Source organism: Ochotona princeps, chromosome 24 (assembly GCF_030435755.1).
Source record: "Ochotona princeps isolate mOchPri1 chromosome 24, mOchPri1.hap1, whole genome shotgun sequence".
NCBI lineage: Eukaryota > Metazoa > Chordata > Mammalia > Lagomorpha > Ochotonidae > Ochotona > Ochotona princeps.
The window spans coordinates 21,933,834-21,958,821 of NC_080855.1; the positions used below are offsets into that span (position 1 = coordinate 21,933,834).

Consider the following 24,988-nt stretch of genomic DNA (forward strand, 5'->3'; position numbering starts at 1 on the left):
CTCTCTGGGCCTTAGTTTCCTTAAGTTTTGTAAAATAAAAACTAAGTCAATGAGAAAGCATAATATGCCTGATAGGAAATAAAATAATACAGGCATGAAGCATTAATGGAAATAAATAGAGATAATGAGGAATAGTGTCAGTTTCCTTGTATTTAAGAACCTGGATTGATTTTAAGCATTTGCCCTTTCCATTAGGATGATGTAAACATAAATTGAAGGCATCGTTTTCTGCGAAAGAATTCTAGCCTATAAAGCATAAGAAACCATAACCAAAGCAATAAAAACTGTGGCAAAATTAGACTGTCTGTCATAAAGATGTCTCACAAGCTGTCCTAGTAAGGACTGATGGCAGTTAACTCTGTTCACCTGCTGCATTAAGGTGTCAGAGACCTTAACATGCTCTGAAAGACTGGGGAAACGACTGTCCTTTTCTCCTGTAATGCCAGGCACTGTGCTTGGAACTAAGGTACAGATTATTCTACAAGACATCTCCAACTGATTCAATAGGGAAAATTATTGGACGCAGAAACATACGTGAGCTGTCTTTATGGAAATTGTTGGACCACAGCCAGATGCATGACTTGGGCTAAGATGAGGCAGAGAGTGAAATTTTCTTAGAGTTGAAATTATCCATGCAAGTAAGCACCAGAGTAGAAAAGGATGCAAGCAGAGTAAATTCAGAAGTAAGTAGTCGTAGATTGTATATGGTAAAGTGTGCGTTTTGATGGAAGGTGGAAGGTGGAAGCAACAGTAGAGCTTTGAGGAGAAGAGACGGGAAAGGTTGATGATGGCTGTGCTGTTCTTGGGAGCTTTGGCCTTTGGGGAAAATGCTGAAGATGTTTCCGCAGAGTGACAGAGAACATTTATATTTAAGGATGGAAAATTGTGGAGTTGGATTGAAAGGAATAAATAGCAGAAATTGATACACCAGTGAAAGGACCATGAATCTAATCCAGAAAAATTATTTAAAGAATACAATGAAAGAGCAACCTAGGCTGGCTCTTAGGTTACAGATTTTGAATGACTAACATTTTGGGAGCAGTTAGGTGTGTGAGGAGACATAAAGAAGGAAGAAATAATTAAGTCAGTTCTTGATGTGCTGAGTTTGGGGTTTGATCAATAACTATTAAGGCAGGGAGTGTAGCACAGAACATCTTGGAAAGTATGGGATGCAGTGAAGGTAACCAACAGGTGACCCTAGTCATCTGTCTGTCTCTTGGTTGTTCTTGGGTGATAGGACTGGGGGGAAATGCAGAGGTGTATGTCACAGTTACCATCTGGGTAGGTTTCTGCTCTGGAGTTTTGGCATTGATTAATGCGTTATGCCTGTTACAGGCTGCTTTATGGAGGACAATTTTTGCAGTCTGACAAGTCTGTGCTCCAGGATTTGATAGGAAAACTTTGTGTTCTCTGTAAGTCTACTGTAGTGTGAAGCTAGTCAAAAGAGCTTCTAAGAAACTCAAGAGATTTTCTGAAGATCTGCTTGGGTAAAGTGTTTATAGAATCAGTGGTGTGGCAAGCTTCTGAATGTTGTATTAGGGCTCATTGGCCCTTGCATTTAAGGAGTTCAGAAGTTAAAACTGCTAAGTCAAAATGTGTGTGAAATGGCTAGCGAAGAGGACAAAGGTGATGTGTAAGACTGTTTATTTGAAATTTACCCAATATGTTGCAGAATGAGTTCTCTAAGTATATTTTCTTGAGAGTATATTTTTTTAAGTTGTAACATAGACAGTGGCTCCAAATTGTCGAAGTTCACCTTTGTGTTCTTTTGTAATCAAGTCTGTAAATTGCCATGCCAGATTAGTACAGGGGGCCCCTAATGCGTTCTTAGTGTGAATATGCCTCTAGTACATGAATGGTGATTATCATGCCATTGAGCGTCTCACTGAGTCTGAAGTGCTAGCCTCTTTCTCACTTCATCCTTACCTCTCCCCCTGCTTCTGTCTCACCTGAATCACATCCTGCTAGAACTGACATTAGAAACTTACAAGTTTTTGTTTTTGTAATGCCAGGTCTTCAGTCCTGGTAGGGTATTCCTATGTATACATAGATGTAATATCTACCCACTGCACACAACATAAAAGGAAAATTCTGTGCCTCTAATACATGAAAGTTTGATAGCTTAGGCTGTCATGTTAGACTGTACTCCAAAATTTCAAAACTAGCTTCCAGCTAAGTTTGAAGACAACCTTTGGGTGAAGTAAGGACAGCTGATATTTCCAGGGGTTGTTACAAATAGCTTTATTATAATAATAATAAGGCTCCTAAGTAGGCACTGTTAGCACCTGTATGAATGACTCTTAGATCTGTGTGTAGTGGAGTCCCGCAAGTGTGTCCAGGAGGTGTCCGACATCTGTGTGAGCCAGCTGCTCAGGTCCATTGATAAGAATGTTGCAGCATAAGCTGACTACAGTAAGAACAGATGATCTGTTTGATATGATCTGTACAGTTTCGTTTCTGAAAAACATTTCAGATATTATCTGTTCTAGTCTGTAAATTTTCAGTTATATACTGGAAAGTAGGAAACGAAATGTGAGAATGTGTCTAGCTAACCTTGGCTTCATCATGATGGCAGAATTAGGACTAGAGTTGAAGTCTTCTAATTCTTTCACACACTGCTGTTCTGAAGCCCTGGGCTGCGGCCTTTTTCTGTGGACATAGAGTGTTATCCATACATTCTCTTGAGTTTTCATGTGCAAAGGTAAATTTTAAATTTGGGAAATAATATACAATAGTAATTTTTCTAATGCATTAAATAGGTCTGTTATAAAACAGAAAATACATGGATTTTGGCAGGCTCCAGTAGCCATTGTGATTTTTTTTTTTAAAGAAGATTTATTTATTTTTAGTGGAAAGGCGGATATACAGAGAGGAGGAGAGACAGAGAGGAAGATCTTCCATCCACTGAGTCACTTCCCAAGTTTCCGCAATGGCTGGAGCTGAGCCAATCTGAAGCCAAGAATCAGGAGCTCTTCTGGGTCTCCCACGTGGATGCAGGGTTCCAAGGCTTTGGGCTGTCTTTGACTGCTTTCCTAGGCCAACAAGCAGGGAGCTGGATGGGAAGTGGGGCCTCTGGGATTAGAACCGGTGCCCATATGGGATCCTGGCGCATTGCAAGGCAAGGACTTTAACCACTAGGCCATTGCGCCATCTCCCACTGGTCTGGGAATAACTCAAAGTTTTTTTGGGGATCTCCCCAATCAAAATGGCGGACTCAGAACCCTAGCCAAGAAAAGACAAAAGAACGAACAAGTCAATCAACCATTTCAGCTATATGTTGGCAGCGAAATACTGGTTAAATGGAGACTCTATGATGGACTATGTCAATCAGTGGATTCTTCAACGACCTCATCGTGCTTGGAGTGGCGAGACTGGCAGTGATACATAACTGGTGAACTATCAAAACCACTTAAGCAAATATCTCAGAGCATGCCCCACATCCGGGACTTGGGGTAGGTGGGAAACGGTGGGGCTTCTCCCTCAATAACCCCCTTTACCTCAGATACATGAAGGAAACAATAGGGAAATAATAGTCTTACCCACTTCCCTATAGCCCTTGAACCTTTTTACCGTAATTAACTATGTAAAGATTGTCAAAAATATAATAATAATAATAAATAAATAAATAAAAAGAAGATATCTTATTCACACACACAAAAAAAAAGAAATTTAAATTCATTCCACAAATTTTCTGTTATAGATGAAAAGCCAGACAATACAACTTAAATATAAACAAGACACTAATAAGGCTCAATACAATATATTTTAAAAGATTTATTTATTTTTATTGGAAAGTCAGATTTACAGAGTGAAGGAGAGACAGAAAGATCTTGAAGTTGAAACCACTGAAGTATGCTTGGGGCTCTTAAGGGTTGAGCACTGGGGAGCCTGGTGGGAGCAGAACAGCCTCCACTGTGTGTCTACCACCTGTCACTTAGGGTTGAGGCAGTTGTGCTCATTACTTTTGAAGTCACAACTCACATTTTAAAGAAAACATATCTGAAATGGAAATAATGATTGTATGTGTAAATTTATCAGAACCTGTTAATTCTGTTGTGCAAGGAGATCCACAATGATTTGACGCGTGTACTTTTCCCCGAGAAAATCTGTTGTATTCTGACTGTCTCTATAACCCTGAAAGGTGAGCAGAACTGTTATTTTCTCCATTTGAGAGAATAGGAAACTAAGACCCAGAGGTTTTCAATGGTAAGATAATTTAAAAGTAAAAAGAGACAGTTGAGGTAATATTGATTTATTTTATGGAATCCTAGTATAAGAAAAAATAGAAGTATGTTAGCTTGTAATCAGTATAAAATATTATTAGTGAATTTTTAATATGTTTTAAAAGAACTAAAGGTTAGATAGCTGGTAGATATTTTGTACATCTCCGTCCATACTAGCCGTGTTTCACTGATCAGTAGCCATGTGTTGTGTTATATTTGGTTGGTGTTCTGAGGGCTGACATTTCGGGCTTCCCCTTGATGCCATTCTCTGTAGGTGACAGAGCGCTTGAACAGTGTTGCCAAGCAGCAGCACGCAGCTGTTTTTCCTCAGGAGTTGTGTAGGTTTTTTTGTGTGTCTAGTAGAAGAGCAGTGTTACTCAACCTCAGGTTCAAGTAATGTGGCCCTGGTTTCTATACACTAAAACTTAGGTTCAGTGAAAGTAAACTGTGAAAGAGAGCAACCATTTTTTTCATTTTTTTGAAGGTTTTCAGTATGCCAAATAATAATTCTTTGACTTTAGAAGATTATGTATCTTACTGTTTGACATGATGCTTCTAACACTTGAAAGTATTTCAGTACCAAGATCTCTTTAATAAAGACTTGTTTTTCTACTATCAAAATTTTATAAACCATATGTCCCAGAAATAAATTGTTGTCAAGTTAATTAGCCTTCCCTCAATTTTTTCAAGAGATTTTCGTCTAAAAAGTAAAAATGATGGGCCTCACTTGCCTTGTGGTCACCATGGTATTCATGGTATACACCCTGGTAAAGCCCTTTAGTCCCTGACTGGAAGCTCTGGCTCTCAGGGGAATGATTAATATTTGATATGGCTTCACTGTTAGGGTAATTGCTTTGCTTCTTATACATGTCTACGTTGACATAATTTAGAAATGGTGTTTGTGGTGACCTAATTTGTATTTGACTAAGCAAAATCATTTGTCATGGCATATGACAATTAAGGGAAGCTTTTTCTTCGTTTGGAAACAGCTTGCTAGTTATACCGTTACTAATGGAACAGTCTTCCCTCCCTGCTTGCTGGTTGTATCTGTTATTTCCAGGACTCCATGGAGTTTGAGTTTTGCTGGATGGACTCTGTGTGCTTCTCTTTCAGGCCTTCTGGAAGTTGGAGTTTAGTTGCCTTGAGACAGTCCTACTGCCTTCTGCCCCCTTTCAGGCATTGTCAGAAAACAGGGAGAGGAGTTGCAGGCAGTGGGGGCAGTGAGAGCAGAGCTCCTGTCAGTTTGTGCCTTCTGACCAGGATCCTTTATCAAGTAGATATGTCTCAAGTGACAACTTCGTTTCAAAGTCTTTGCTGGTCAGCAATTGATCTCATGCAATTTTACCTACAGAAAAGTTGGTTCATCTGTATTAATTTTTGGGCTTACTTAAACATGCAAGCCTTATTAACTCCATTAAATATTAAGATGACAGTTACATAAAAATCATTAAATGGAAATGTATAGCTCCCATTAAAAATGCTACTGTAGTCATAGTGATGTCTGCTGTGAAATATTGCAGAATTTTTTTATTAATAACACATAGCAAATATTGAGGAAATGGGGTACATCTGTGGGAAAAGTATGCTTTCTTTGCCTATCTTTTCCAATACACTTCATCTAAATGACAGATTCTTTATTTAATAAAAATGTGTATCTTGTATAATAGAAATATATGAGCATTTTATCATAACAATCCATTTCTTTCAGTTTCATATTTACATTGTTTTTTGTTTGTTTGTTTGTTTTTAGGCCACTGAACAAAAAATCAAAGGTACGTTGCTTCAAGCTACTTTTTATTATTATTATTTTTTTCATTAAAGCAAGTTTGTTTATATGCATTTTTATTCACCTCTAGGATGGGAGGGAGAAGAGCGTGAAGGAGGCAAGGTGGGAACAGGCTCCAGGGGCAGCGCCTTGCACGAGTCATCCTTTGGGGTGTGATGGTTTATCAGGTGTAGATGGCCATGTAGAGAATGTGCTGCCTCCTCAGATGAGCACCACTTCCTGTTTCAGCCCTATTTTATTTAGTCTTTGTATTGGTGTCCCTTTTCTTCAGTCTTTAGCTGAAAGTCTTCTCGGGGGGTGGGAGTCTGTTGGGTGACCCCACAACATCCCATAGAGGTTCTGTCAGCTTCATTCCTTTCTCTCTGTGTGTTGTCCTCCACGTCTGCTTGAAGACAGATGGTGACAGCCATCTCTGTATTGTCATTTAGGTCAGTGCTGTAGGTTGCACAACACAAATATCCACCCCCCCAACAACAGACTTAAGTGTGAGAAGGAAGCAGAAAGCCCAGTTTGTCTTTATCCTAGGAGCTGACTGCTTGGGAATGAAAAGTGCCAGGCTTTTTCAGTGTTTTTAAAACTATATCATAAGTGTGGTGTCTGTCTGCATAACATTTATGAGGTATATTGAATGAGTAAAAGCAAGAATAGTTTGTATTTCACTGGAGTCAGAGTGACATTGGGAGGACACACTCAGACCCCATATGGTAAAGGCTGAAAAATCTTACATTGTCTTGAAACCCAGAGGAGTGACTGTTAGCTTAGTTTAACCTAGGGGATGAGGAAAGCCCTCCTTGAAATCAGAAATTCTGAAAGATGAAAAGATGAGAGAGTGTGACTCAAGGCAGAGATGTGATGTGATATGCAGAGTTGTTGCTATTCCTAGAGCAATGAGTACTCAGTGGTCATGGACAGGGTTGAGACAGAATACATGGAGCCAGTAAGAGATGGGTGTGTGTGTGTGTGTGTGCGCATGCGTAAATTAAGTTAACCACTGGATAATGTTTGAAATACAGGTAGAGATTAAGAAAAAAAAAAAAGAGCTCGAAAAAGGCATTCTGGGAAAGGATACAAATGGGGAAAAACAGGCATGATGAGTGTAGAAGATTGTCTTGAAGTGACAGAACACAGGCCTGTAGGTAGGGAGCCTGCAGGGCTTTGTGATGGTCTTGGCTTCTGGAGCGTCTGGGTCAGTAGAAGCAAGATCTGATAGCGAGCAGGAGTAGAGAGCGTAATGAGGGTTTAAATAGAGGTCTTTGCCGTCAGAGTAAGAGTGACAGGTGTGTGAGGTAGAACTGGTGGGACAGGCTCCTGATGAGATCAGAAGAGGAATTGAAGGTGAGTGGCTTTGAACCTGGATGTCTGATACAGTTAGCATGGATGTGGAATGGAGTCAGGAGCGTTGGAATATTACTTTTCTAAACTCCACTTTCTCCCAGCACTCTCCTGTACAGAAATGTTAAGTTGTCCTTAGTTGTTCCAGCTTTCAAGACCCGCTTTAATCAAAATCCCATCATGATGTGACTATCATGTCTCCAGTCACTGCCTTGTGCTTTTTACAGCACCTATATCTCTTTCATGTTCATCCCTTTTTCTTTCTTTCTTTCTTTCTTTTAACCTAATTTTCAACCAGGATGCCTTTATCATGCCTTTCAGCTTTTCAAAACCTCTGAGAATTCATCTGATGGATCGTTCAAATCGCCATTGGTCTCCCCCTTTCCAATTTCTTAGGATTTCATGATCCTAAATATGGACAGTTGGTTATATTCATCTAGACTGTTCCCTGGCCCATGGAGATTTGCTTTTTGTATGATCTGAGTACCTGTTCTTTATGCCTTTTGCGCATGTAAATTGTTTTACATCCTCATGAACAATATGAACATGTTTGGGTCTTGTTTTTGGATTTTCCACAAGTCTAAACAAGCTAGAGAATATATGAAATCTTTGCAAATAGTTTATGTTGTTTTGCCAGCAATTTCACTCACTTCATGATTCTTTTGCTAAATTTTTCTTCAAAAGTAACTGTACTTTTTCTGATAAACAGAAATGGATTGGGGGGAAGCTGTGACTATATCTCTGGTGTTTATGATTTGGGAATCACAGTGATTAGCATTTATGGACTGGAAACTTGAGTAGATTTATCTCATATAACTGTTTACTGAACTTAAATTTTGAGTGATTTCAGACTTACAGAAAAATTGGAAGGATAGCTACAGTAGGGAAGGTGATAAATCTCTAACTCACATGTACTAATTCATCCTAGACTTAGTTTAGTTTCCCAGTTTTCACATTAACCACTTTCTGTTCTAGAAGTTGTTACAAAATGCCAAAATGCATTCAGCTATTGGGTCTCCCCTGTGCTCTGCACAGTGATTTTCTTATAATGCTTTGAAATTTTAATTCATTGCCAGTATTTAGAAATCTTAAGACTGTATTCCAGCTTCTCTTGGTGTTTGTACTGTCAAAATAATTTTTTAAATCTTTTATTCAAGAGAAATTCAAAAAACTGGAATTAAAAGGTAACTTGGAAGGAGCACAGGATAGGAAGCATTTCTGTCCTCCCTTGTGTTGTGAAATACATGAGCTTTGTGCAGTTTACATAAATTATTTTAAGAAGCTACTTTGAATTTTGGTCCAAAAATATTTTTTTGAAATCCATACATATGTGAAGTTTACAGCAAGCTCATTAAAATCTTTGTATTGTGAAAAATGAAAAAACTGCATGGGTTTTCACGAATGTTTTGCAACAAAATAAACTTTAGAGAAATTTCTTAAAGATTTATTTACTTATTTATTTTATGGAAAGTCCGATATACAGAGAGGAGGAAAGACAGAAAGGAAGATTTTCCATCCACTGGTTCACTCCCCAGGTAGCCGCAGTGGCTGGAGCTGAGCCATCTGGAGCCAGGAGCCTCTTCTGGGTCTCCCCCGCGGGTGCAGGGTTCCAAGGCTGTGAGCTGTCTTTGACTGCTTTCCCAGGTCATAAGCAAGAGAGCTGGATGGGAAGGAGAACAACCAGGATTAGAACCAGTGCCCATTTGGGATGCTGGTGCATGCAAGCTGAGGTCTTTAGCTGGGCCCTAAAATTTTTTTAAAATTTATTTGAGAGATATCTCTCATCCACTGGTTCACTCTCCAGATGCCTGTGACAGCTGGTGTTGGTCCAGTTCAAAGCTGGAAGTCAGGAACTTGGTCTCTCACCTGGGATCCATACTCCTCACCATCCCCTGCTATCTCCCAAGGTATACCTTAGTGAGAAACCTAGAAACTGGAACAGGACTAGAATACCCTGATAAGGTATACAGGGGTCTTAATGAGTATCTTAACAGCAGAGTCACGAGCCTGCCCCTAACTGGTAATCTCACATTTTTGAAGTACTTTCATATTATGAAATCTATTTAAAAATTTAAAAAACAAGTTTAAACACATTGGGCTTTCATGTACTTGAAATGTGGCTAGTGTGATTTTTAGACTTGTTTGACAACACAGGCCTAGTACCATTTTGAGGATTCAGATGAGGGTTCTAATGCTCAGATTGAGCGTCAGCAGTCAGGCTGCTGCACCTCCTGTAGTGTTTGTCTTCATCAGATTTTTTTTGACTACTGCCCTTTCCAGTTCAAGAACACTAATAATTCTGATGCCATGCAGTGGTGAACCTATTTTTAATAAAAGTTAGATTTTTAAATTTTGTTTGGAATTAGCACAAATTAAGTTTTGACCAGCTTTGTTGCATGAATACAATTAGTTTTTATTTCATTGTGACAGTAGATTCAGGACTCACTGAGTAAAAGTATGGACCAGTATAATGAGTGACATAATACCATTGTTGAAAGTTTTATTCTTACCTGTGACTTAAGCTTTGAGATATTTAAAGTCTTTCAGATCAAGACTGTTTTGAATGTTTCAGTATTTCAAATGTCTTTTTAAAAATGTATTATGAAACTATCCCTAAAAAAAAAAAAACAAAGGAGTGAAGTGCTAGAACATTTATGAGGAGAAAAATGGGAGAGATTAACGTCCTCCGTGGCCTATATATAATATGTTAAATACAATATACTGACTGTGAAGGAGTTAATGTCTCTGCCTCAGCAGGTCCCTGGATTTTTGGGAAGCATGCTGATCTCTTTCTCTGTTTAATAGAACACATTTTAGGGCCCGGCGGCGTGGCCTAGTGGCTAAAGTCCTCGCCTTGAACGCCCCGGGATCCCATATGGGCGCCGGTTCTAGTCCCGGCAGCTCCACTTCCCATCCAGCTCCCTGCTTGTGGCCTGGGAAAGCAGTAGAGGACGGCCCAGTGCATTGGGACACTGCACCCGCGTGGGAGACCTGGAAGAGGTTCCTGGTTCCCGGCATCGGATTGGCACGTACCGGCCCGTTGCGGCTCACTTGGGGAGTGAATCATCGGACGGAAGATCTTCCTCTCTGTGTCTCCTCCTCTTTCTGTATATCTGACTTTGTAATAAAAATAAATCTTTAAAAAAAAAAAAAAAATAGAACACATTTTAGCAACATAGACTGCACACCCACATGTTGTAGAGAGGTAGAGAGGATCATCATCTTTGTTTTGTTTTTTTTTAAAGATTTAGTTACTGTTTTTGGAAAGTCGGATTTAGAGAGAGGAGGAGGAGAGAGAAATATCTTCCAACCGTCGGGTCACTCCCAAAGTGACCGCAACCACCAGAGCTGAGCTGATTCAAAGCCAGGAGCTTCTTCTGGTTCTTCCCCGTGGGTACAGGGTCCCAACACTTTGGGCCATCCTCCGCTGCTTTCCCAGGCCACAAACAAGAAGCTGGATGGGGAGTGGAGCAGCCAGGACATGGGCTGGTGTCCGTATGGGATCCTGGCACATGCAAGGCAAGGACTTTAACCACGAGACTACCACTCTGGTGTGTGATCTTAATGTGCTACGATTTTTAGTTACTGAAATTTGGGGTATAATGGACCACAGGGGAAAGGACCAACTCCAGCTGTTATAGGCATCTGGAGAGTGAACCAGTGAAATAAATTTTAGATTCTGTAAAATGCCATGTTTTCCTGTTTTGTTCACGCCTGAAGTAGCTGTGCTGTTTCTTATCCTTCAAGGGTCTTTAGTAATAGCCACAAACAAAACGAATCCCTTGTCCCTGTTTCCATGGTATTGCCATCCTCATCCTTACTCCAGCAAAGGTAAATGTATTCTTGAAGACCTTCACTGGTTCACACGTGAGCTCAGCTCATAGTTCCATTTGCTCCACAGTAACTGTTAATTTATGCAACGTGTGGTTTTGAAACTGCAGTCAAGCAAGTAAACTGTCCTACAGTTTTTGTTGTGGGAAGAACAGCTGAAGTCCCTGGACTGTCCATCAGATCTCTAGATTGATTTATTCCACGTAACTGTAACTTCGTGGCCTTTGGCCTCGACCTCCCACGCCCTTTATCTCCACACCTGGTGACGCCGTTCTGCCTCCTGTGTCTATATTTTATATATCTAGGGGTACTTGTGAAGTCACGCAACATTTTTACTTCTTTGACTTCATTTAGTATATATAATGTTTACCCATGTTGCGGATGGGGAGATCTTCTTTCTAAGGCTGATTACTTCTGCAGTGTGTGTTTGTGTGTACCTCTGTATACGTGCATGACACAGCTTCTTTATTCCTCCACCTGTCCACAGAAACGTGTTTCCATTGTTTCCACATTTTGCTTCCGTGGAAGGACAGAGAGGTTCACAGCGTGCTAACTGATTTCCTTGTAGTATATACTGAGAAAGGTGATTACAGGGTCACATGGTAGATCTTATTTTCATTTTTTGAGACTTGACTTTCTCAGTAATAAAGCCCTCTGTTTCAGAACTTCGGAGGCTTGACAAGGATTAATGAATAGATTCTCATGGAAAATTGAGACCCAAGTAGGCTGTGACTTCAAGTGTGTAGCTCAGTGCTGCTTATGGAACTGTTGCAGCCACTCCGAACTGAAGATTACAGTTCCCGAAAATTTAGTCCTAATTTTCTGCAGTGTCGTCCCTTTAGCATACCCGTGGTCCTTTTCTGTCGCGCAGATGGAGAGATTTAATTCAGTGTTTTTCTCTGCAGTTTACATACCAGAAATCTTCACTAAAGGCTGTTATTAAGTGTAACATCAGATAAGGTTGTGATTCCAAATCTGCTATGATTGTATTCTTTCTTTAAGTGAGATATCTTGACACAAGTGTTAAGTTTTTTGAAATGGAGGCAGAAGTTTATACTGGTTAAGAATGTACTATGGGGTCAGTGCTGTGGTATAGTAGGTTAAGCCACAGCCCACAAGACCAGTATGCTGTATGAGTTCCTCCAGTTCTGATCTGGTTTTGTACTGGTGAGCCAGGGAAAGCAGTAGAGCATGATCCAAGTCTTTGAAGGCTGCACCAATATGGAGACCCAGAAGAAGCTCCTGACTCTGTTCTGGCTCTGCCCTTCCTGTTGCAACCATTTAGGTAGTGAACTGGTAGATGGAAGATCTTTTCTCTGTTTCTTTTGTGTGTGTGTGTGTGTGTGTGTGTGTGTAATTCTGCTGTTCAAATAAATGAATTTTTTTGAAGACATCCTTAAGAAAAATGACTCAAGCAAATGTGATTTTCTTGCTTTGGAAAATATCTTTGAGGTATGTAGCAAATTAAGTGTGTAGCTGTGTACTAACAGGTTGCACAAAAATGTGGGTTTCTGCTTTCATGGGAAAAGTCCATAAAATTGACATTTTTTAAGTATACCAAAGTAAACATTTCCCTTTCTTTGCTATTGAGAAGGAAGATAATTAGTGTGTGTGTGTGTGTGTGTGTGTGTGTGTGTGTTTGCGTGTGTATCCCTTAAGTCTCAAATTATGAACTCAGGATATGAAGACTGGAAAGGACTCCTTTTTCACTTGGGCGAGAAATCACTTCCTTTCTAACATGGAGGGTTTTTTTGCTCACAAATAGTAGCAAATGATTAAAGTTGGTAGAAATGGAAAGTCTCACACATTCAGATGTCTGATGAAACTCATAAGGCAGACAGAATAAATATGAGAGAAAATGATGAGTGCCTTGAGCGGAGTGTGCTGCTTGCTGCTCATAACCGGATTCAGGAAGAGGAGCCAGAATTGTTTGAAGGTTATAGGAGCATTTGAGACTTGTGTCTTCAACCTACGGATTCTTCAAAGGAAGCTCGGCTGGCTTCTCCTGATTAAAATTTTGCATAGAAATCAAGGTGGAGTGCCCGGAGTAGCTTTGTGAGTTATGGTCATTTATAAGAAATCTCCAGAATAGGAAAGCTACAGTATACACCTAGAGTTGCCTGACAGGTTTCACATTTCTATTTCTGTTAAGAAAGCCGTTTCTGCTCCTTAGAATGCATGTTCAATGAAGGCTTTCTCTGAGTACAGAAGTTTTCAGGAGAAGTACTTGGTCTAGCAGGAATTTTAAGCAGCAGATCTGGCCAGACTGCGGAAGCAAAGAATTACACTGATGATAACCTGGGAATTTTAGCATCCTTGCAGTACAGTGACTGAAAGTCCAGGCTTCTGAATCAGATAGATAGACTTGAATTTGAGTATTGCCTTCTTAGTTCTTTTTTTTTTTTTTTTTTTTTTTTGTGATCTTTGGCAATTTTCTTTATTTCTAAGCCTAATCTCTGTATAAAGGAAATAATTCAACCTGCTTCATTCAGAGTTGTAGGAATGAAAAGTTATATAGAACATAAATTATAGGGGCCAGAGGTAGTAAATGTTGAGCATGTAATAGATTCTTACTCCTACATTTACTGATTAGAAAATCTTCCCTTGCAGCGTTTGGACACGCTCTGAGGGAACATCTGCCATTTCAGCTCTCCCTGTAGAAAGGAATAGTTGGATTTTTACTTTTTTTATACATTCATGCTGATTCATCGAGCATACTTTCATGTTTTAGTCTCAATCAGTTTTGATGACTTACAAAATAATTTTGAAAGTAGCTATCCTGTAATATAATTTGTTTCTGTTGATTTTTTTAAAAGATTGATTGATTGATTTGAGAGGCAGAGTGACAGGGGGAGACAGACCAAAGCCAGTAGTTAGGAACTCCATTGGAACTGCATGGATGGTAAGTCCCAAGGATTTGCATCATCTTCCACTGCATTCCCAGGTGCATTAGCACTTTCCTATAGGTTTAGAGATTTTGTTTTTGTTGTTACAATTGAGATGAAACTTGATGTACAAGTATACCGGAAGCTATGTTTGTTGGGTGTGTATCGCTTTGCTCAGATTTGGTTTGAACTCCACTGTCCGTTCTTTATTAAACTTGGAGAGAGAGGGATGACAGAAAAGGATCTTCAATCCAAATGGCAGTGACACCCAGAGCTGGGGGAGCTAGGAGTCTTCTGCCACATCTTCCACATGGGTGCAGGTGCCAAGAACTTGGGCCATACCCCACTGCTTTCCCAGGGGCCCAGGCACTTGGGCCATCTCATAAACTGAGAGCTGAATTGAAGTGGAGCAGATGGCATTCAAACGGATGCACTTGTGGGGTGCCAGCGCCACAGGCAGTCCTAACCTAATGTGCCCCAGTGCCAGTCCCAGGCTTAGTGTTCTTAAACTAAAACAGTGTCTTTGCCTTAGATGAGATTTATTCTAAATTCAGATATTTCCTAGTTTAGATGTTAATTGGAATATAGTCATGTTTGGGGGAAAACATGTTACCATTTGACAAAATTTTATTTCATCATCCATTGTTTTTTAGTTTTTGATTCTTTTTTTTTTTTTTTTTTTTTTTTTTTTTACCAAGAAAACCTACTGTTGATCCAGCTTAGCTTGGCTAATGGTGCATATACTCTGATTTAAGAAGGTAGAGCATTTTCTTTATAAAGCACATTCTATGTCAGGATGACATTTCAGACTGAGGCACTTTCCCACCATATGTCTTCCAAGAGCTTAACCTGATGGTTTTATTTTTTCCATATAAGAAAAAGGAAATTTGAATGAATCCAAAGTTTGTCAGAAAGATCTTGAAAAACACTGTGTATTCCACAGATGTTTTTTTTTTTTTTTTTTTAAAGATTTAGTCATTTTATTACAGCCAGATATACACAGAGGAGGAGAGACAGAGAGGAAGATCTTCCGTCCGATGATTCACGCCGCCGGGCCCCACAGATGTTTCTTAAATAAATTTTTTAGCTAGTAGTTTTAACTGTTTCATTCCTTGTAGTAATTCAGATTTGTATTTGTGTGTTTTTTGTTCTGTTAAAGTGACCTCATCATGTATTAAAATGATACTTTGTGTATACTAAGCCTGTATTTCTGTTCTATCAGTATTTCAGAAGAGTGACTATGTAGCCAGTAGGAACACTTGTCCAGGCTAAATCCTTGAGTTGAGGATAGGAATAATGTCAGTTCTCTTGAGGTATTAAGGCTTTGAGCTTGGTATTTGGAGGTGATAGTACTGAGATAACTAGTGGCATCTTTTTAAGTTGTTTGTATTGCGTATGTCGATAGTAAAAGTGAAGTTCATTTGTTTTCTGAAGTGCATTTAAAATATTGGTTCTTCATTGTTGGTTTTTCACTTGAGTACAGACTAATTGTGTGGTGGACTTTGGCGTAGCTTGAGGTGCCAGCAGCCCACAGTCAGGTGCCTGCGTATGATCTGAGCTCTGTTCTGGACTCCAGCTCCTGCTGCTGTCGTTGCCCCCTGGGGGCAGCAGCAAGGGCTCCTGGCTCCTGGCCATTGCAGACACATGGACAGTGAACCAGCTCGTGGAAGATCTGTGTCATTCTTACTCACTCTGTTTCTCAAATAAATAAATTTTATAGAATGTATTGTATTTTTTAGATTTTTTTATGTATTTCTATTAGAAGGTCGAATTTACAGAGAAAAGGAGAAACAGAGAGAAAGAATTTTGTCCTCTGGTTCACTCTCCACGTGGCCACAGTGGCCAAAACTGAGCTAATCTGAAGCCGGGAGCCAGACGCTTCCTCTGGGTCTCCCACACAGGTACAGGGTCCTAAGGCTTTGAGCTATCTACTGCTTTCCCAAGCCTCAAGCAGGGAGCCAAAAGGGAAGTAGAGCCGCCGGGATATGAACCGGCGCCCATAGGAGATCCTGGCCGTGCAATGTGAGAACTTTAGCCACTAGGCTAAGGTACCAGACCCTAGAGTATTTTAAAAAAGATAGTGGCTATGTGTTTTTACAAACCTATAGACTACATAGTTTTTAGAAGTAAAAGTCAAAAATTTAAAAAGCAGTCTATTATTTTACAAAGTCCAAATTTAGAGGATAGTTTAGAACATGTGTCTTAAATCCTTATTCAAATAAGTAATGTTTCCATTCTTACAAATTCAGCTTGTTTATTTAGGGATCAATTCAGATTTTGCCAGTATCTTTAAAAAGTATGGCAAAAAAATGTATTGTGATTTTTTTTTTTAACTGAATATAGTAGTAGTTGGTTTTGCCCGGTTATTGTTGTGTTACCTCATAAATGTTGGTATTCCATGCTAGCTGATCCTCCGATGTTGTGTATTGTTCTGTGGATCCAGTCATCTCGTGCTGACAATTCTTAAGTTCAGCGTATAATTCCTGAGCTTTGCTGGGCTCTGTGCTTGGAATCCCAATGACACAGTGAACGGAAAATGAGAAGCCAGAACCTTGTGGGCATATGTACGCCTGTGTAAAGTTGTAAGCATTTTTTCAGAATGCAGGAGGGCAACTTAGTTGTCTCAAATGATTCCAAAATAAACTTGAGTCTGAGTGTAGTTAAGGTCGTGCTTATTTAGAATGTCAGGACACTTTAGGCAAAAGGAATCGTAGCTTTTTGTTGTGTTGTGGCAGGGCCAGAAATATAGGTGAGTATAGCAGGGAAGGAATGGTTTAGAGCAGTCATACCAAGAAGTTTAGTTTTGAAAATGACTTTATGGTACAGAGAACTTGGGATAAGCCAATGATGGAGTTTTGGTAAAACTGAGTGAAATGGCAACAGAGATCTGAGCCAAGGGGACCCACTAGGAGAGTTTGCTGAGTAAGGTGGTGATGAGCTGAATGACAGCATTGATGTCAAGAGCTCCGAAATGGTTGGGTTCAGTCAGTGAGATCATCCGTTGCTAGTGTTGATGGACTGGATGTAGAAGGGCAGGGAGAAATGGAGGTGGACATTCCGGCCTGAGACACTGGACAGACGGCGGAGCCGAGCCAACGCCCCTGCTCTCCTGCCTTTGCCACTCACAGCTGCTTTTGCTTTTACTCCTGCTATTTCAACCTAAAGGGTCTTGTCATCTCTTCTCCTTCTGCAACTCTCATGACTTCTTTTCCCACTTCTAGATTGAATCATAAAGCCATTTTTCTAGCCCATCCTTTAAAAGAACTCCAGTACCATATATCTTTTTGCTTTCTATACATGGTGTCAAAGTTGCTCTGAGGGCAAGACCCCTGGAAGGTTCCCTGGAATTCTTGAAAGCCACAGTATCAGAATTATTTTCGTAATAACAGGAGGATTTTTGTTTGTCCTTTTCACTTTTTGTGTTGACTATGTAGTGGAATGTTCCAGAAGTTATATAATGTGAGGTATCACAAAAAATTGGATGGAGGTGGTGATGTGATCACCCGTGTCTTCTGTACACTTGAAAGAAAAGAAACTTGTAAAAATATGTCTGACGGTGCCAGACATCTTGCTTTGGGGGAAATGCGTTTATATTAAAATATGAAGGGTTTTTAAAAATTAATTCTTCAAATATTCTTTAGATTTTTCTGTGTATTCTTTTTGTAGAATAATATCTGTGGATGTAATCTATATAAGCAAGTTGTTTGGACTTCTTATTTAAGGCTATAAGGAAGTCTTGAAACCAGATTAATTGTTATCCTTTTGTAACAACAAATCTAATAATATCTGAAGTGAAATTCATTCTCCCTTGTATACTTCCAAAGCGTGATTTTTGTTTTGTATTTCATATCTTGTCAAATGAAATTGTTCCAGATTCCCGGCTCAAACCCTTAGGCTTATCCTTTATTGCTCCTTTACTTAGGATAGTATTAATCACTAACATTTGTAAATACTATGTGGTAGGCTGGTAGGCACTGTTTCCAGTTCTTTGCAGTTGTTATCTTTTCTTTAAAAGACAGTAATTTTTTTAAATATTTACTTTGCTTTTATTGGACAAGCAGAGTTTAAAGAGACATATCTTCCATGCACTGGCTCACTCCTCAAATGGCAGCAGCAGCTGGAGCTGAACTGTTCCAAAGCCAAGAACTAGGAGCTTATTCTGGGTCTCCCACACAGGAGCAAGGACCTGAAGACTTGGTGCATCCTCTGCTGTTATCAGTAGAGCTGAAGCAGAAGTGGAATAGACAGGATTTGAACCGATGCCCATATAAGATGCCAGTGTCACAGTCAGGAGCTTGACACACTACACTATCGTACCTTCCTCCTGTTCCCATCCTGTAAAAGCCTCCCAACAAACTTACTCTTATTTTCCAGAAGAGGAAATGAAGCACAGAGTAGTGAAGTACATTGCCTATAATCATAGAACTAGTAAGAGCAGACTTTAATTTTGAACCTGTACTTCTGGGATATGTAAAATTAATATCACATGTTTCTTGATAAACTGATTATTTTGATGTAAAGTCATCTGGGCCTGGTCCTTTTATATATATATATAAAGATTTATTAATTTTTATTGGAAATGCAGATCTACAAAGAGGAGAGACAGACAGAAAGATCCCCCTGCTGATTCACTCCACAAGTAGCTGCAACAGCCAGAGCCGAGCTGATCCAAAGCCAGAATCTCCCACCCATAGGCAGGGTCCCAAGGCATTGGACCATCATCTGCTGCTTCCCAGGCCCCAGGCAGGGAGCTGGAAGGGAAGTGTGGCAGCCAGGAAAGAAACTGGTGCCCATATGAGATCCTGGCGTGTGCAAGGCAGGGGTACCACGCCGGTGGGCCTTGTGCTTTTTAAGGGATGCATCTCAGAGAACCTTTCATAAATGTCTAATGTTATTTATAATCACAGATATCCTCTTCAATTAGCCTGTTTTGGTAAGTTTTGTTTTATAGTGCAGGGGAACAGTGCAGCCTGCAGGTCAAATCTGCTTTCTGTGTGTGTGAAGTATTATTGGAGCATAGCCACGGCCACTCATTTACCTCCCAGTGCACCTGCTCTTGTACATCTCGAATGTTCACCACCTTGTCCCTCGTGAAGAGCGACTCAGCTGGCTTTTTGATCCGTTGGTGTAGGTTGTGTATATTTCTTGTCTTTTTAGACTCTACATTTGAAGTTTATGTCTTCTTCTTTTTTTTTTTGCAGTACTATTTAAATGTTTTTGGACTTACTAACATGTTATGTAATTTACTGATAATATTTTGTGTTGGTGTTCCATCTTTCATGTGTGCTGGGGCCACCAGAATGTCATTAGATTTAGAGGAGTATGTTTCATAAAAGTATTGTAGGAAAAAAAGCAAAAAGACAAAATTGACAAGTAAAAACATGTGGTCCTCATGAATGTTGTAGTGAATTTCTCCTTCTATGAAAGCTTTAGTTTTACCTGATTAAACTAAGTTTTCTGCCTCTTCTGTCCATGTTCAGTCATTCTCTCCTCTGTGTTTTCAAACTATTTATAAATTTTAAGTGTAAAACAGTATTTTAATTTTAGAAAATAATTTTTTAACTTATTTTGTCCTTAAAAGGTTATCTGTTTCCTAGTTTCATGTGTTGGATTTATTGCTTTGTATTTGAAATCCTGTTTTCTGCTTTTAATCTTAGTTATTGCTTCTCCTCCCTCTAGTGAATTTTTTACCTTCTTCAGTTAGATTATAGACTCTCTTCATTGTTGGAAATAATTAAGGGTGTAGGTTTCTCTGAGTACTAGTTTAGCGGCATCTAAAAATTTATTGTAATTAGTTTTTTGATAGCCCTACATTTTTATTTGCTAGTTTTGTTGGTTCTAGTGATATTTTTTGTCTTGAATTTGTATGTCATCCTGAAATATTTGAATATTATACTCCTTGCTCTTTTTTTTTTTTTTTTTTAGTGTTGCATGGGGAAAAGTGGTGTGAGTGGATTTTTAAAGTGACTGATACTGTATGGATGGATATTCTTCAAAAAGATATAACCCATTTTCCAAAGTGTGTAGTTTTTTCTTTTCCAGTTCCATTTGATGTCCATGTATTGATATCATGTTCTTAACAGTTCTTTAGTGTGAGATAATTCTTCATTTTAGTGGTTTTGTTCTTGAATTTTCTCTAATTAATATTGCTGTAATTTTAGTTTTCCTTGCATTTCTTTGCAGTAGACGTCTACTTTTTAGATTTCCTGTATTGCTTTTGCAAAGTATATTCTTTATTTTTTTTTATTCAGTTTAAAAGATTGTGTCTTTTAACAAGTGCACCTAACCCATCCATATTTATTGAGATAAAAAATATTTTAAGTTTACTCTTGGCATCTTTATGTGTTTTATTAACCCTAATTTTGAAATCTCTCTGTTCTTATTTTCTGTATCTGTTGAATGGATTAAGTTTTCTAATATTCACTTTCCTCTCTTCCAATGATTTCTGTGCTTACTTGTAAAGTTTAAATTTGTAATGAACTTACAAAGTAGCCAAAATTATTCAGTATTTATATCTGTTCTCCAGTAACCGTTTTTCTCCCTACCTATAACTGATTTTTATTCATTATTACCATTTTACAATTTATTTCTGAGATGATACTTCATTATTTAATCTTTGGATCATTGTCTCAATTTTTAGCTGGTTCAGTAGATTTTCCCCTGCTCTCAGTGAGCACCTGGCGTGACATTGGCTCCCGTATGCTGCTGTGCGGCCTGAGAACAGCAGTTGGTTGTAGTTGAGTTGGAGGTTGGTCGCTGGGTCACAGATGCAGATACTGATGTCACCTTTAGTCACCTGTAACCATGTCTTTATGTAGGCTGTTGACAGAGTAGCCGCAGGATATCTAGGTTTTTTAAATATATGAAATGCATTTTCTCATGTAACATTTGTTTTAGGTATAAAATTATTACCTCTTTGTGTGTGTGTGTGTGTGTGTGTGTTTTAAGACATTTTAAGCTTTATGATAGTAAAGTGGCAAGTCTGTATTGTTGAAGCACGAATTATACCACCTTGCTTCCATTGAGTTGCTAAATACAGTGTTGAGTTGAGTACTCAGGTTATAAAAACTGAGTCTTTGTGTTCTCTATAATTTTGAGTTAATGGGAAGCCTTTGGTTTTGGAGGAGCTTTATAACATTGTAATGCTTTATTGTCCTCATAACATAAGTGTCTTTAATAGCTAATACTCATTTATTTTTGTGTGCTGCACATAAAGGAATGTACACATTGAAGGCATTTCTAAGAAACAAAATTTTTATATGCAGATACGGAAAGCACTTGAACTAAATTATTAATAAAAGACATTGTCATGGTTCCACACAGTGGATAAGATCTTTGTAATTTTTTTACTGTGATTCATCCTTACATTTGACTTGCATTACTTTAGAAGTTGAAGTCATACTGGAAAAACAATGGCCAGTATCATATTCAAAAATACTACCATGAATGATGTAGACTGAGCATACCAGATGTTTGGCTAATACAGCCAGTGGTGAAGTTAGATTACTGAATGAAAGGAGTCTGCGAGCTGAGACTAAAAGGAAGTCTATGACTAGACTTACTAACACAGGTGGTCACAGTTTTAGTCAGAGGATCATATTCTTTGCAGGTATAGACATTTGATAAATATTTGTTTTAATTCACCCACAATCATAACTTGTTTACTGAGTGGTTACATCATGCTGGTCACTTGACAGAGGTGGTCCCTACTTCATAGGCAAGAGAAAGACACTGAGATAACTCAGGTAGGAGGTGGGGAGCTATTTTAATTTTAGGGCTAGTGGTTTTGTTTTGGTTTGTTTGTTTTAGGAGACTAATATCCAGGACTTGCAACTTTTTTTTTTTTTTGAAGATTTACTTATTTTTGTTGGAAGACAGGTTTACACAGAATAAGATCTTCCATCCACTTGTTCACTCCTTAAATGTCCACAGTGGCCAGAGCTGAGCCCATCTAAAGCCAGGCACCAGGAGCTTCTAACAGGTTTCAAGGCTTTGGGCCATCCTCTGCTGCTTTCCCGGGCCATAAACGGGAGCTGGATGTGAAGGGGAACATCCGGAACACAAACTGGTGCACATATGGGATGTCAGCTTGAAGGTGAAAGATTAGTCAGTTGAGTCACACCAGCCGCTGGGACCCACAGTCTTAACCACTATACGGTTTTCTCTCTATGTCCTCACCAGTAACATGGTATTTCACTTACCTGTTATTGGCATCTATGAGGATGTAACAAAATCTCCCTGCAACATTAAGCTGTTACACTAGTGTAAGGTGGTATTGTGAGGCCATCTTGTAATACAGTGGGTCAAACTTGCCAGCAATGTCCACATCCCATGTGTGCACTGGTCTGAGTCCTGGCTGCTCCAGTTCCCGGCCAGCTCCTTGCCCGTATGCCCAGGAAGGCAGCATTGGATGGCCCAGCTGCTTGGATTCCTGCCACATCTATTGGAGACTTGAGTTCTAGCACCTGCGTTAGCCTGGCTTAGCATAGGCCATTGTGGTCATTTGGCAAGTAAGTCAGTGGCCAGAAACCACAGCTCCCACTGCCATCACACTTCCTTTAAGATTAAAAACCAAAAACAAGGAAACCAATTTTTTTTAAGAGGTAATTTTGTACTGTCCTTAAAGAACAGGCACTGTTTCTATAGCCCTGTGTTCTGGGGTCATGTGTGTGCTGTGTGATCATGAAGACCTTTAACCTTTGGCTATTCTGCACGGCCTAGGCATCAATCCCATTTCCCAGAGGTGGTAGTGGGAAGTTTATACAGGTTGTCCTTGGACTCAGAGCTCTGGGGCAGAGCTGGGGCTGAAGCCTGGGTCTTTCAGCTTCTCTGCAGTGTTGCCTTTCTGAGGTTTTGGGAGATTGGCGATGTTTTTTTCTGAATTAAGATGCTTTCAACAGTTTCATTTCTTTCTTTTAGGTGTCTAGAATGTCACTGTTAACAGTTTCCAGTTGCTGTTCTCATTTAGTTTACAGGTGATCATTGCTTAGACTTAGCTAAGGTAGTGCATCTGTAATTTTGCCTCAAAGTTTGATTATCCTCATAGACTAAATTGTTGCATTAATTTACATATTCAGAGTCTATCTTGCATGATTCAGACTTTACATTTTAGCAGTGAAAATGGCAGGTTTTCTTCCCTTGCTCTTTGTGTTATATTCTGAAGATGAAAAATAGAAACCAAACGTAAGAAAATGAGGTGGAATATGAATAGTTAGTGCTAAGAAAGTTAAGAATTCTTTTAAGGCCAGGAAAGGCCGACTTGTTCTTGTAGTGAATACTTGCGCTGTTTGAGAGACCGGATGGTGAGTGTGAATTGGATAGGTATTTAGTGGAAGAACCTGACTCCCGGCAGCCATGGAGCCCCAAGTGCGGCTGCCCTGTGTACTGGTCTCGACTGTTTTTCGTGGTACCTTTGCATTTAGATGGCTTACTATGGAGGTATGCTTTACTGGCTAATCTTTTCCACCCCTTTTCTTTTGTTGGGATTAGTGCCAGAACAGATAAAGCCCAGTGTAAGCCAGCCTCAGCCTGCCAACTCTAGTAACGGCACTTCCACAGCAACCAGCACTAATAATAATGCCAAGCGAGCTACAGCCAACAATCAGCAGCAGCCGCAGCCGCAACAGCCACAGCCGCAGCCGCAGCAGCTACAACAGCCACAGCCGCAGCCTCAGCAGCAGCAGCCGCAGCAGCAGCCACAGCAGCCGCAGCAGCAGCCGCCACCACAGGCCTTGCCTCGGTATCCTCGCGAAGTACCTCCACGATTTCGCCACCAGGAACATAAACAGCTTCTAAAGAGGGGTCAGCATTTTCCAGTCATAGCAGCCAACCTGGGATCTGCTGTTAAGGTGTTAAGCAGCCAGTCAGAAAGCAGTGCTTTAACCAGTCCACAGCCACAGAGTAACGGAGAGGTGCAGAGCAGCAGAAACCAGTCAGGTGAGAGAAGGTGTTTCTTACCAGACTCAAACTCTACCTTCCCCAGCAGGGTCGCAATCAGATAAACTCCGAGGTTTGGGGTGATGTGTATTTATCAGGATCTGGGCTTTAATGTCACAATCCTATACAGGAGATTATGAATGAGCACTGCTGTAAATTAGCTGCCTCGCCTACTTTCAGAGTGATGGTTTTGTCAGTTTCCTCTCCCAGTAGATTCTGCCCTTTTTACTAAGGTGCTTTCACCTTGAAAGTGAGTACTTTTTTCAGATCATAAGCTAAGCATTTGTACATGTTTTTGAATTTAATATTCAAAAATCCCAAAACATGTAGTTGTTCTTATCCATTTTTGCATTAAGGACGCAGAGATACCAGGACATGAAATAACTTGTCCACGATCATGCATTACCACATGCCAAATAGAGCACATGCATTTGCCTCAGAATGGCTTTTCTCAGCTCAGTAATGACTGGCAGGAATTAATATGTGATAACAACTTTTCTGAAAGCTCAGTTTGTTTCAACATGTTATGATAGCTTCTCTAATAACTTAGTAGGTCTGCTCACGCCATCCATTTATTCATTTATTTTATAGCTTTACTGGAAGCGCAGTTGAGGATAAGGTGTTAGACTCGAGAAAATCCAGGTTCCCAGACCTGAAAACTCTCCAAAAGGTAGTGTAGCCTGCTGACCAAGTACAAGGTCTGGAGCCAAGAGGACCTGGCTTCTGAGTCTGCACTCTTCCGTATCCCAGTGTGTGACTTTGGGCAGCTTGTTTAATTCTCTGTGTCTTTCCTAGTTGTCTCATGTGGCGTGACTCGCTTTCTACCTCTGTGCTCTGTTCTATATACACCCAGGACTACTCTGTACGTTATACCATGGTGTTCCGCAGCTAATAAGGAGTGGATCCTGGACTAGTCAAGATGTGTGACTCCAACGTTAGCTCATAAACACCACACTGTGCTTTGTTAACAGCCTGGATGTGCTAGGCTAGGTGGA

At 39.8% G+C, this 24,988-nt stretch overlaps 1 protein-coding gene across 7 annotated transcripts in view; it reads left to right on the plus strand.

Annotated features, from left to right (window-relative positions):
• Window positions 1–24,988, plus strand: part of TNRC6A (trinucleotide repeat containing adaptor 6A) — an 86,488-nt gene that overhangs the window by 24,111 nt on the left and 37,389 nt on the right. For 4 of the 7 annotated variants that reach the window (XM_058680995.1, XM_058680996.1, XM_004586828.3 and 1 more), the window contains exons 4-5: window positions 5,974–5,995; window positions 23,547–23,993. The exons of 2 other annotated variants lie outside the window; for them this stretch is intronic. In XM_058680995.1, coding sequence (XP_058536978.1) covers window positions 5,974–5,995; window positions 23,547–23,993 — 469 coding nt within the window. The remainder of the gene's footprint in view (window positions 1–5,973; window positions 5,996–23,546; window positions 23,994–24,988) is intronic. One more of the 7 variants, XM_058680997.1, reaches the window with a different exon arrangement.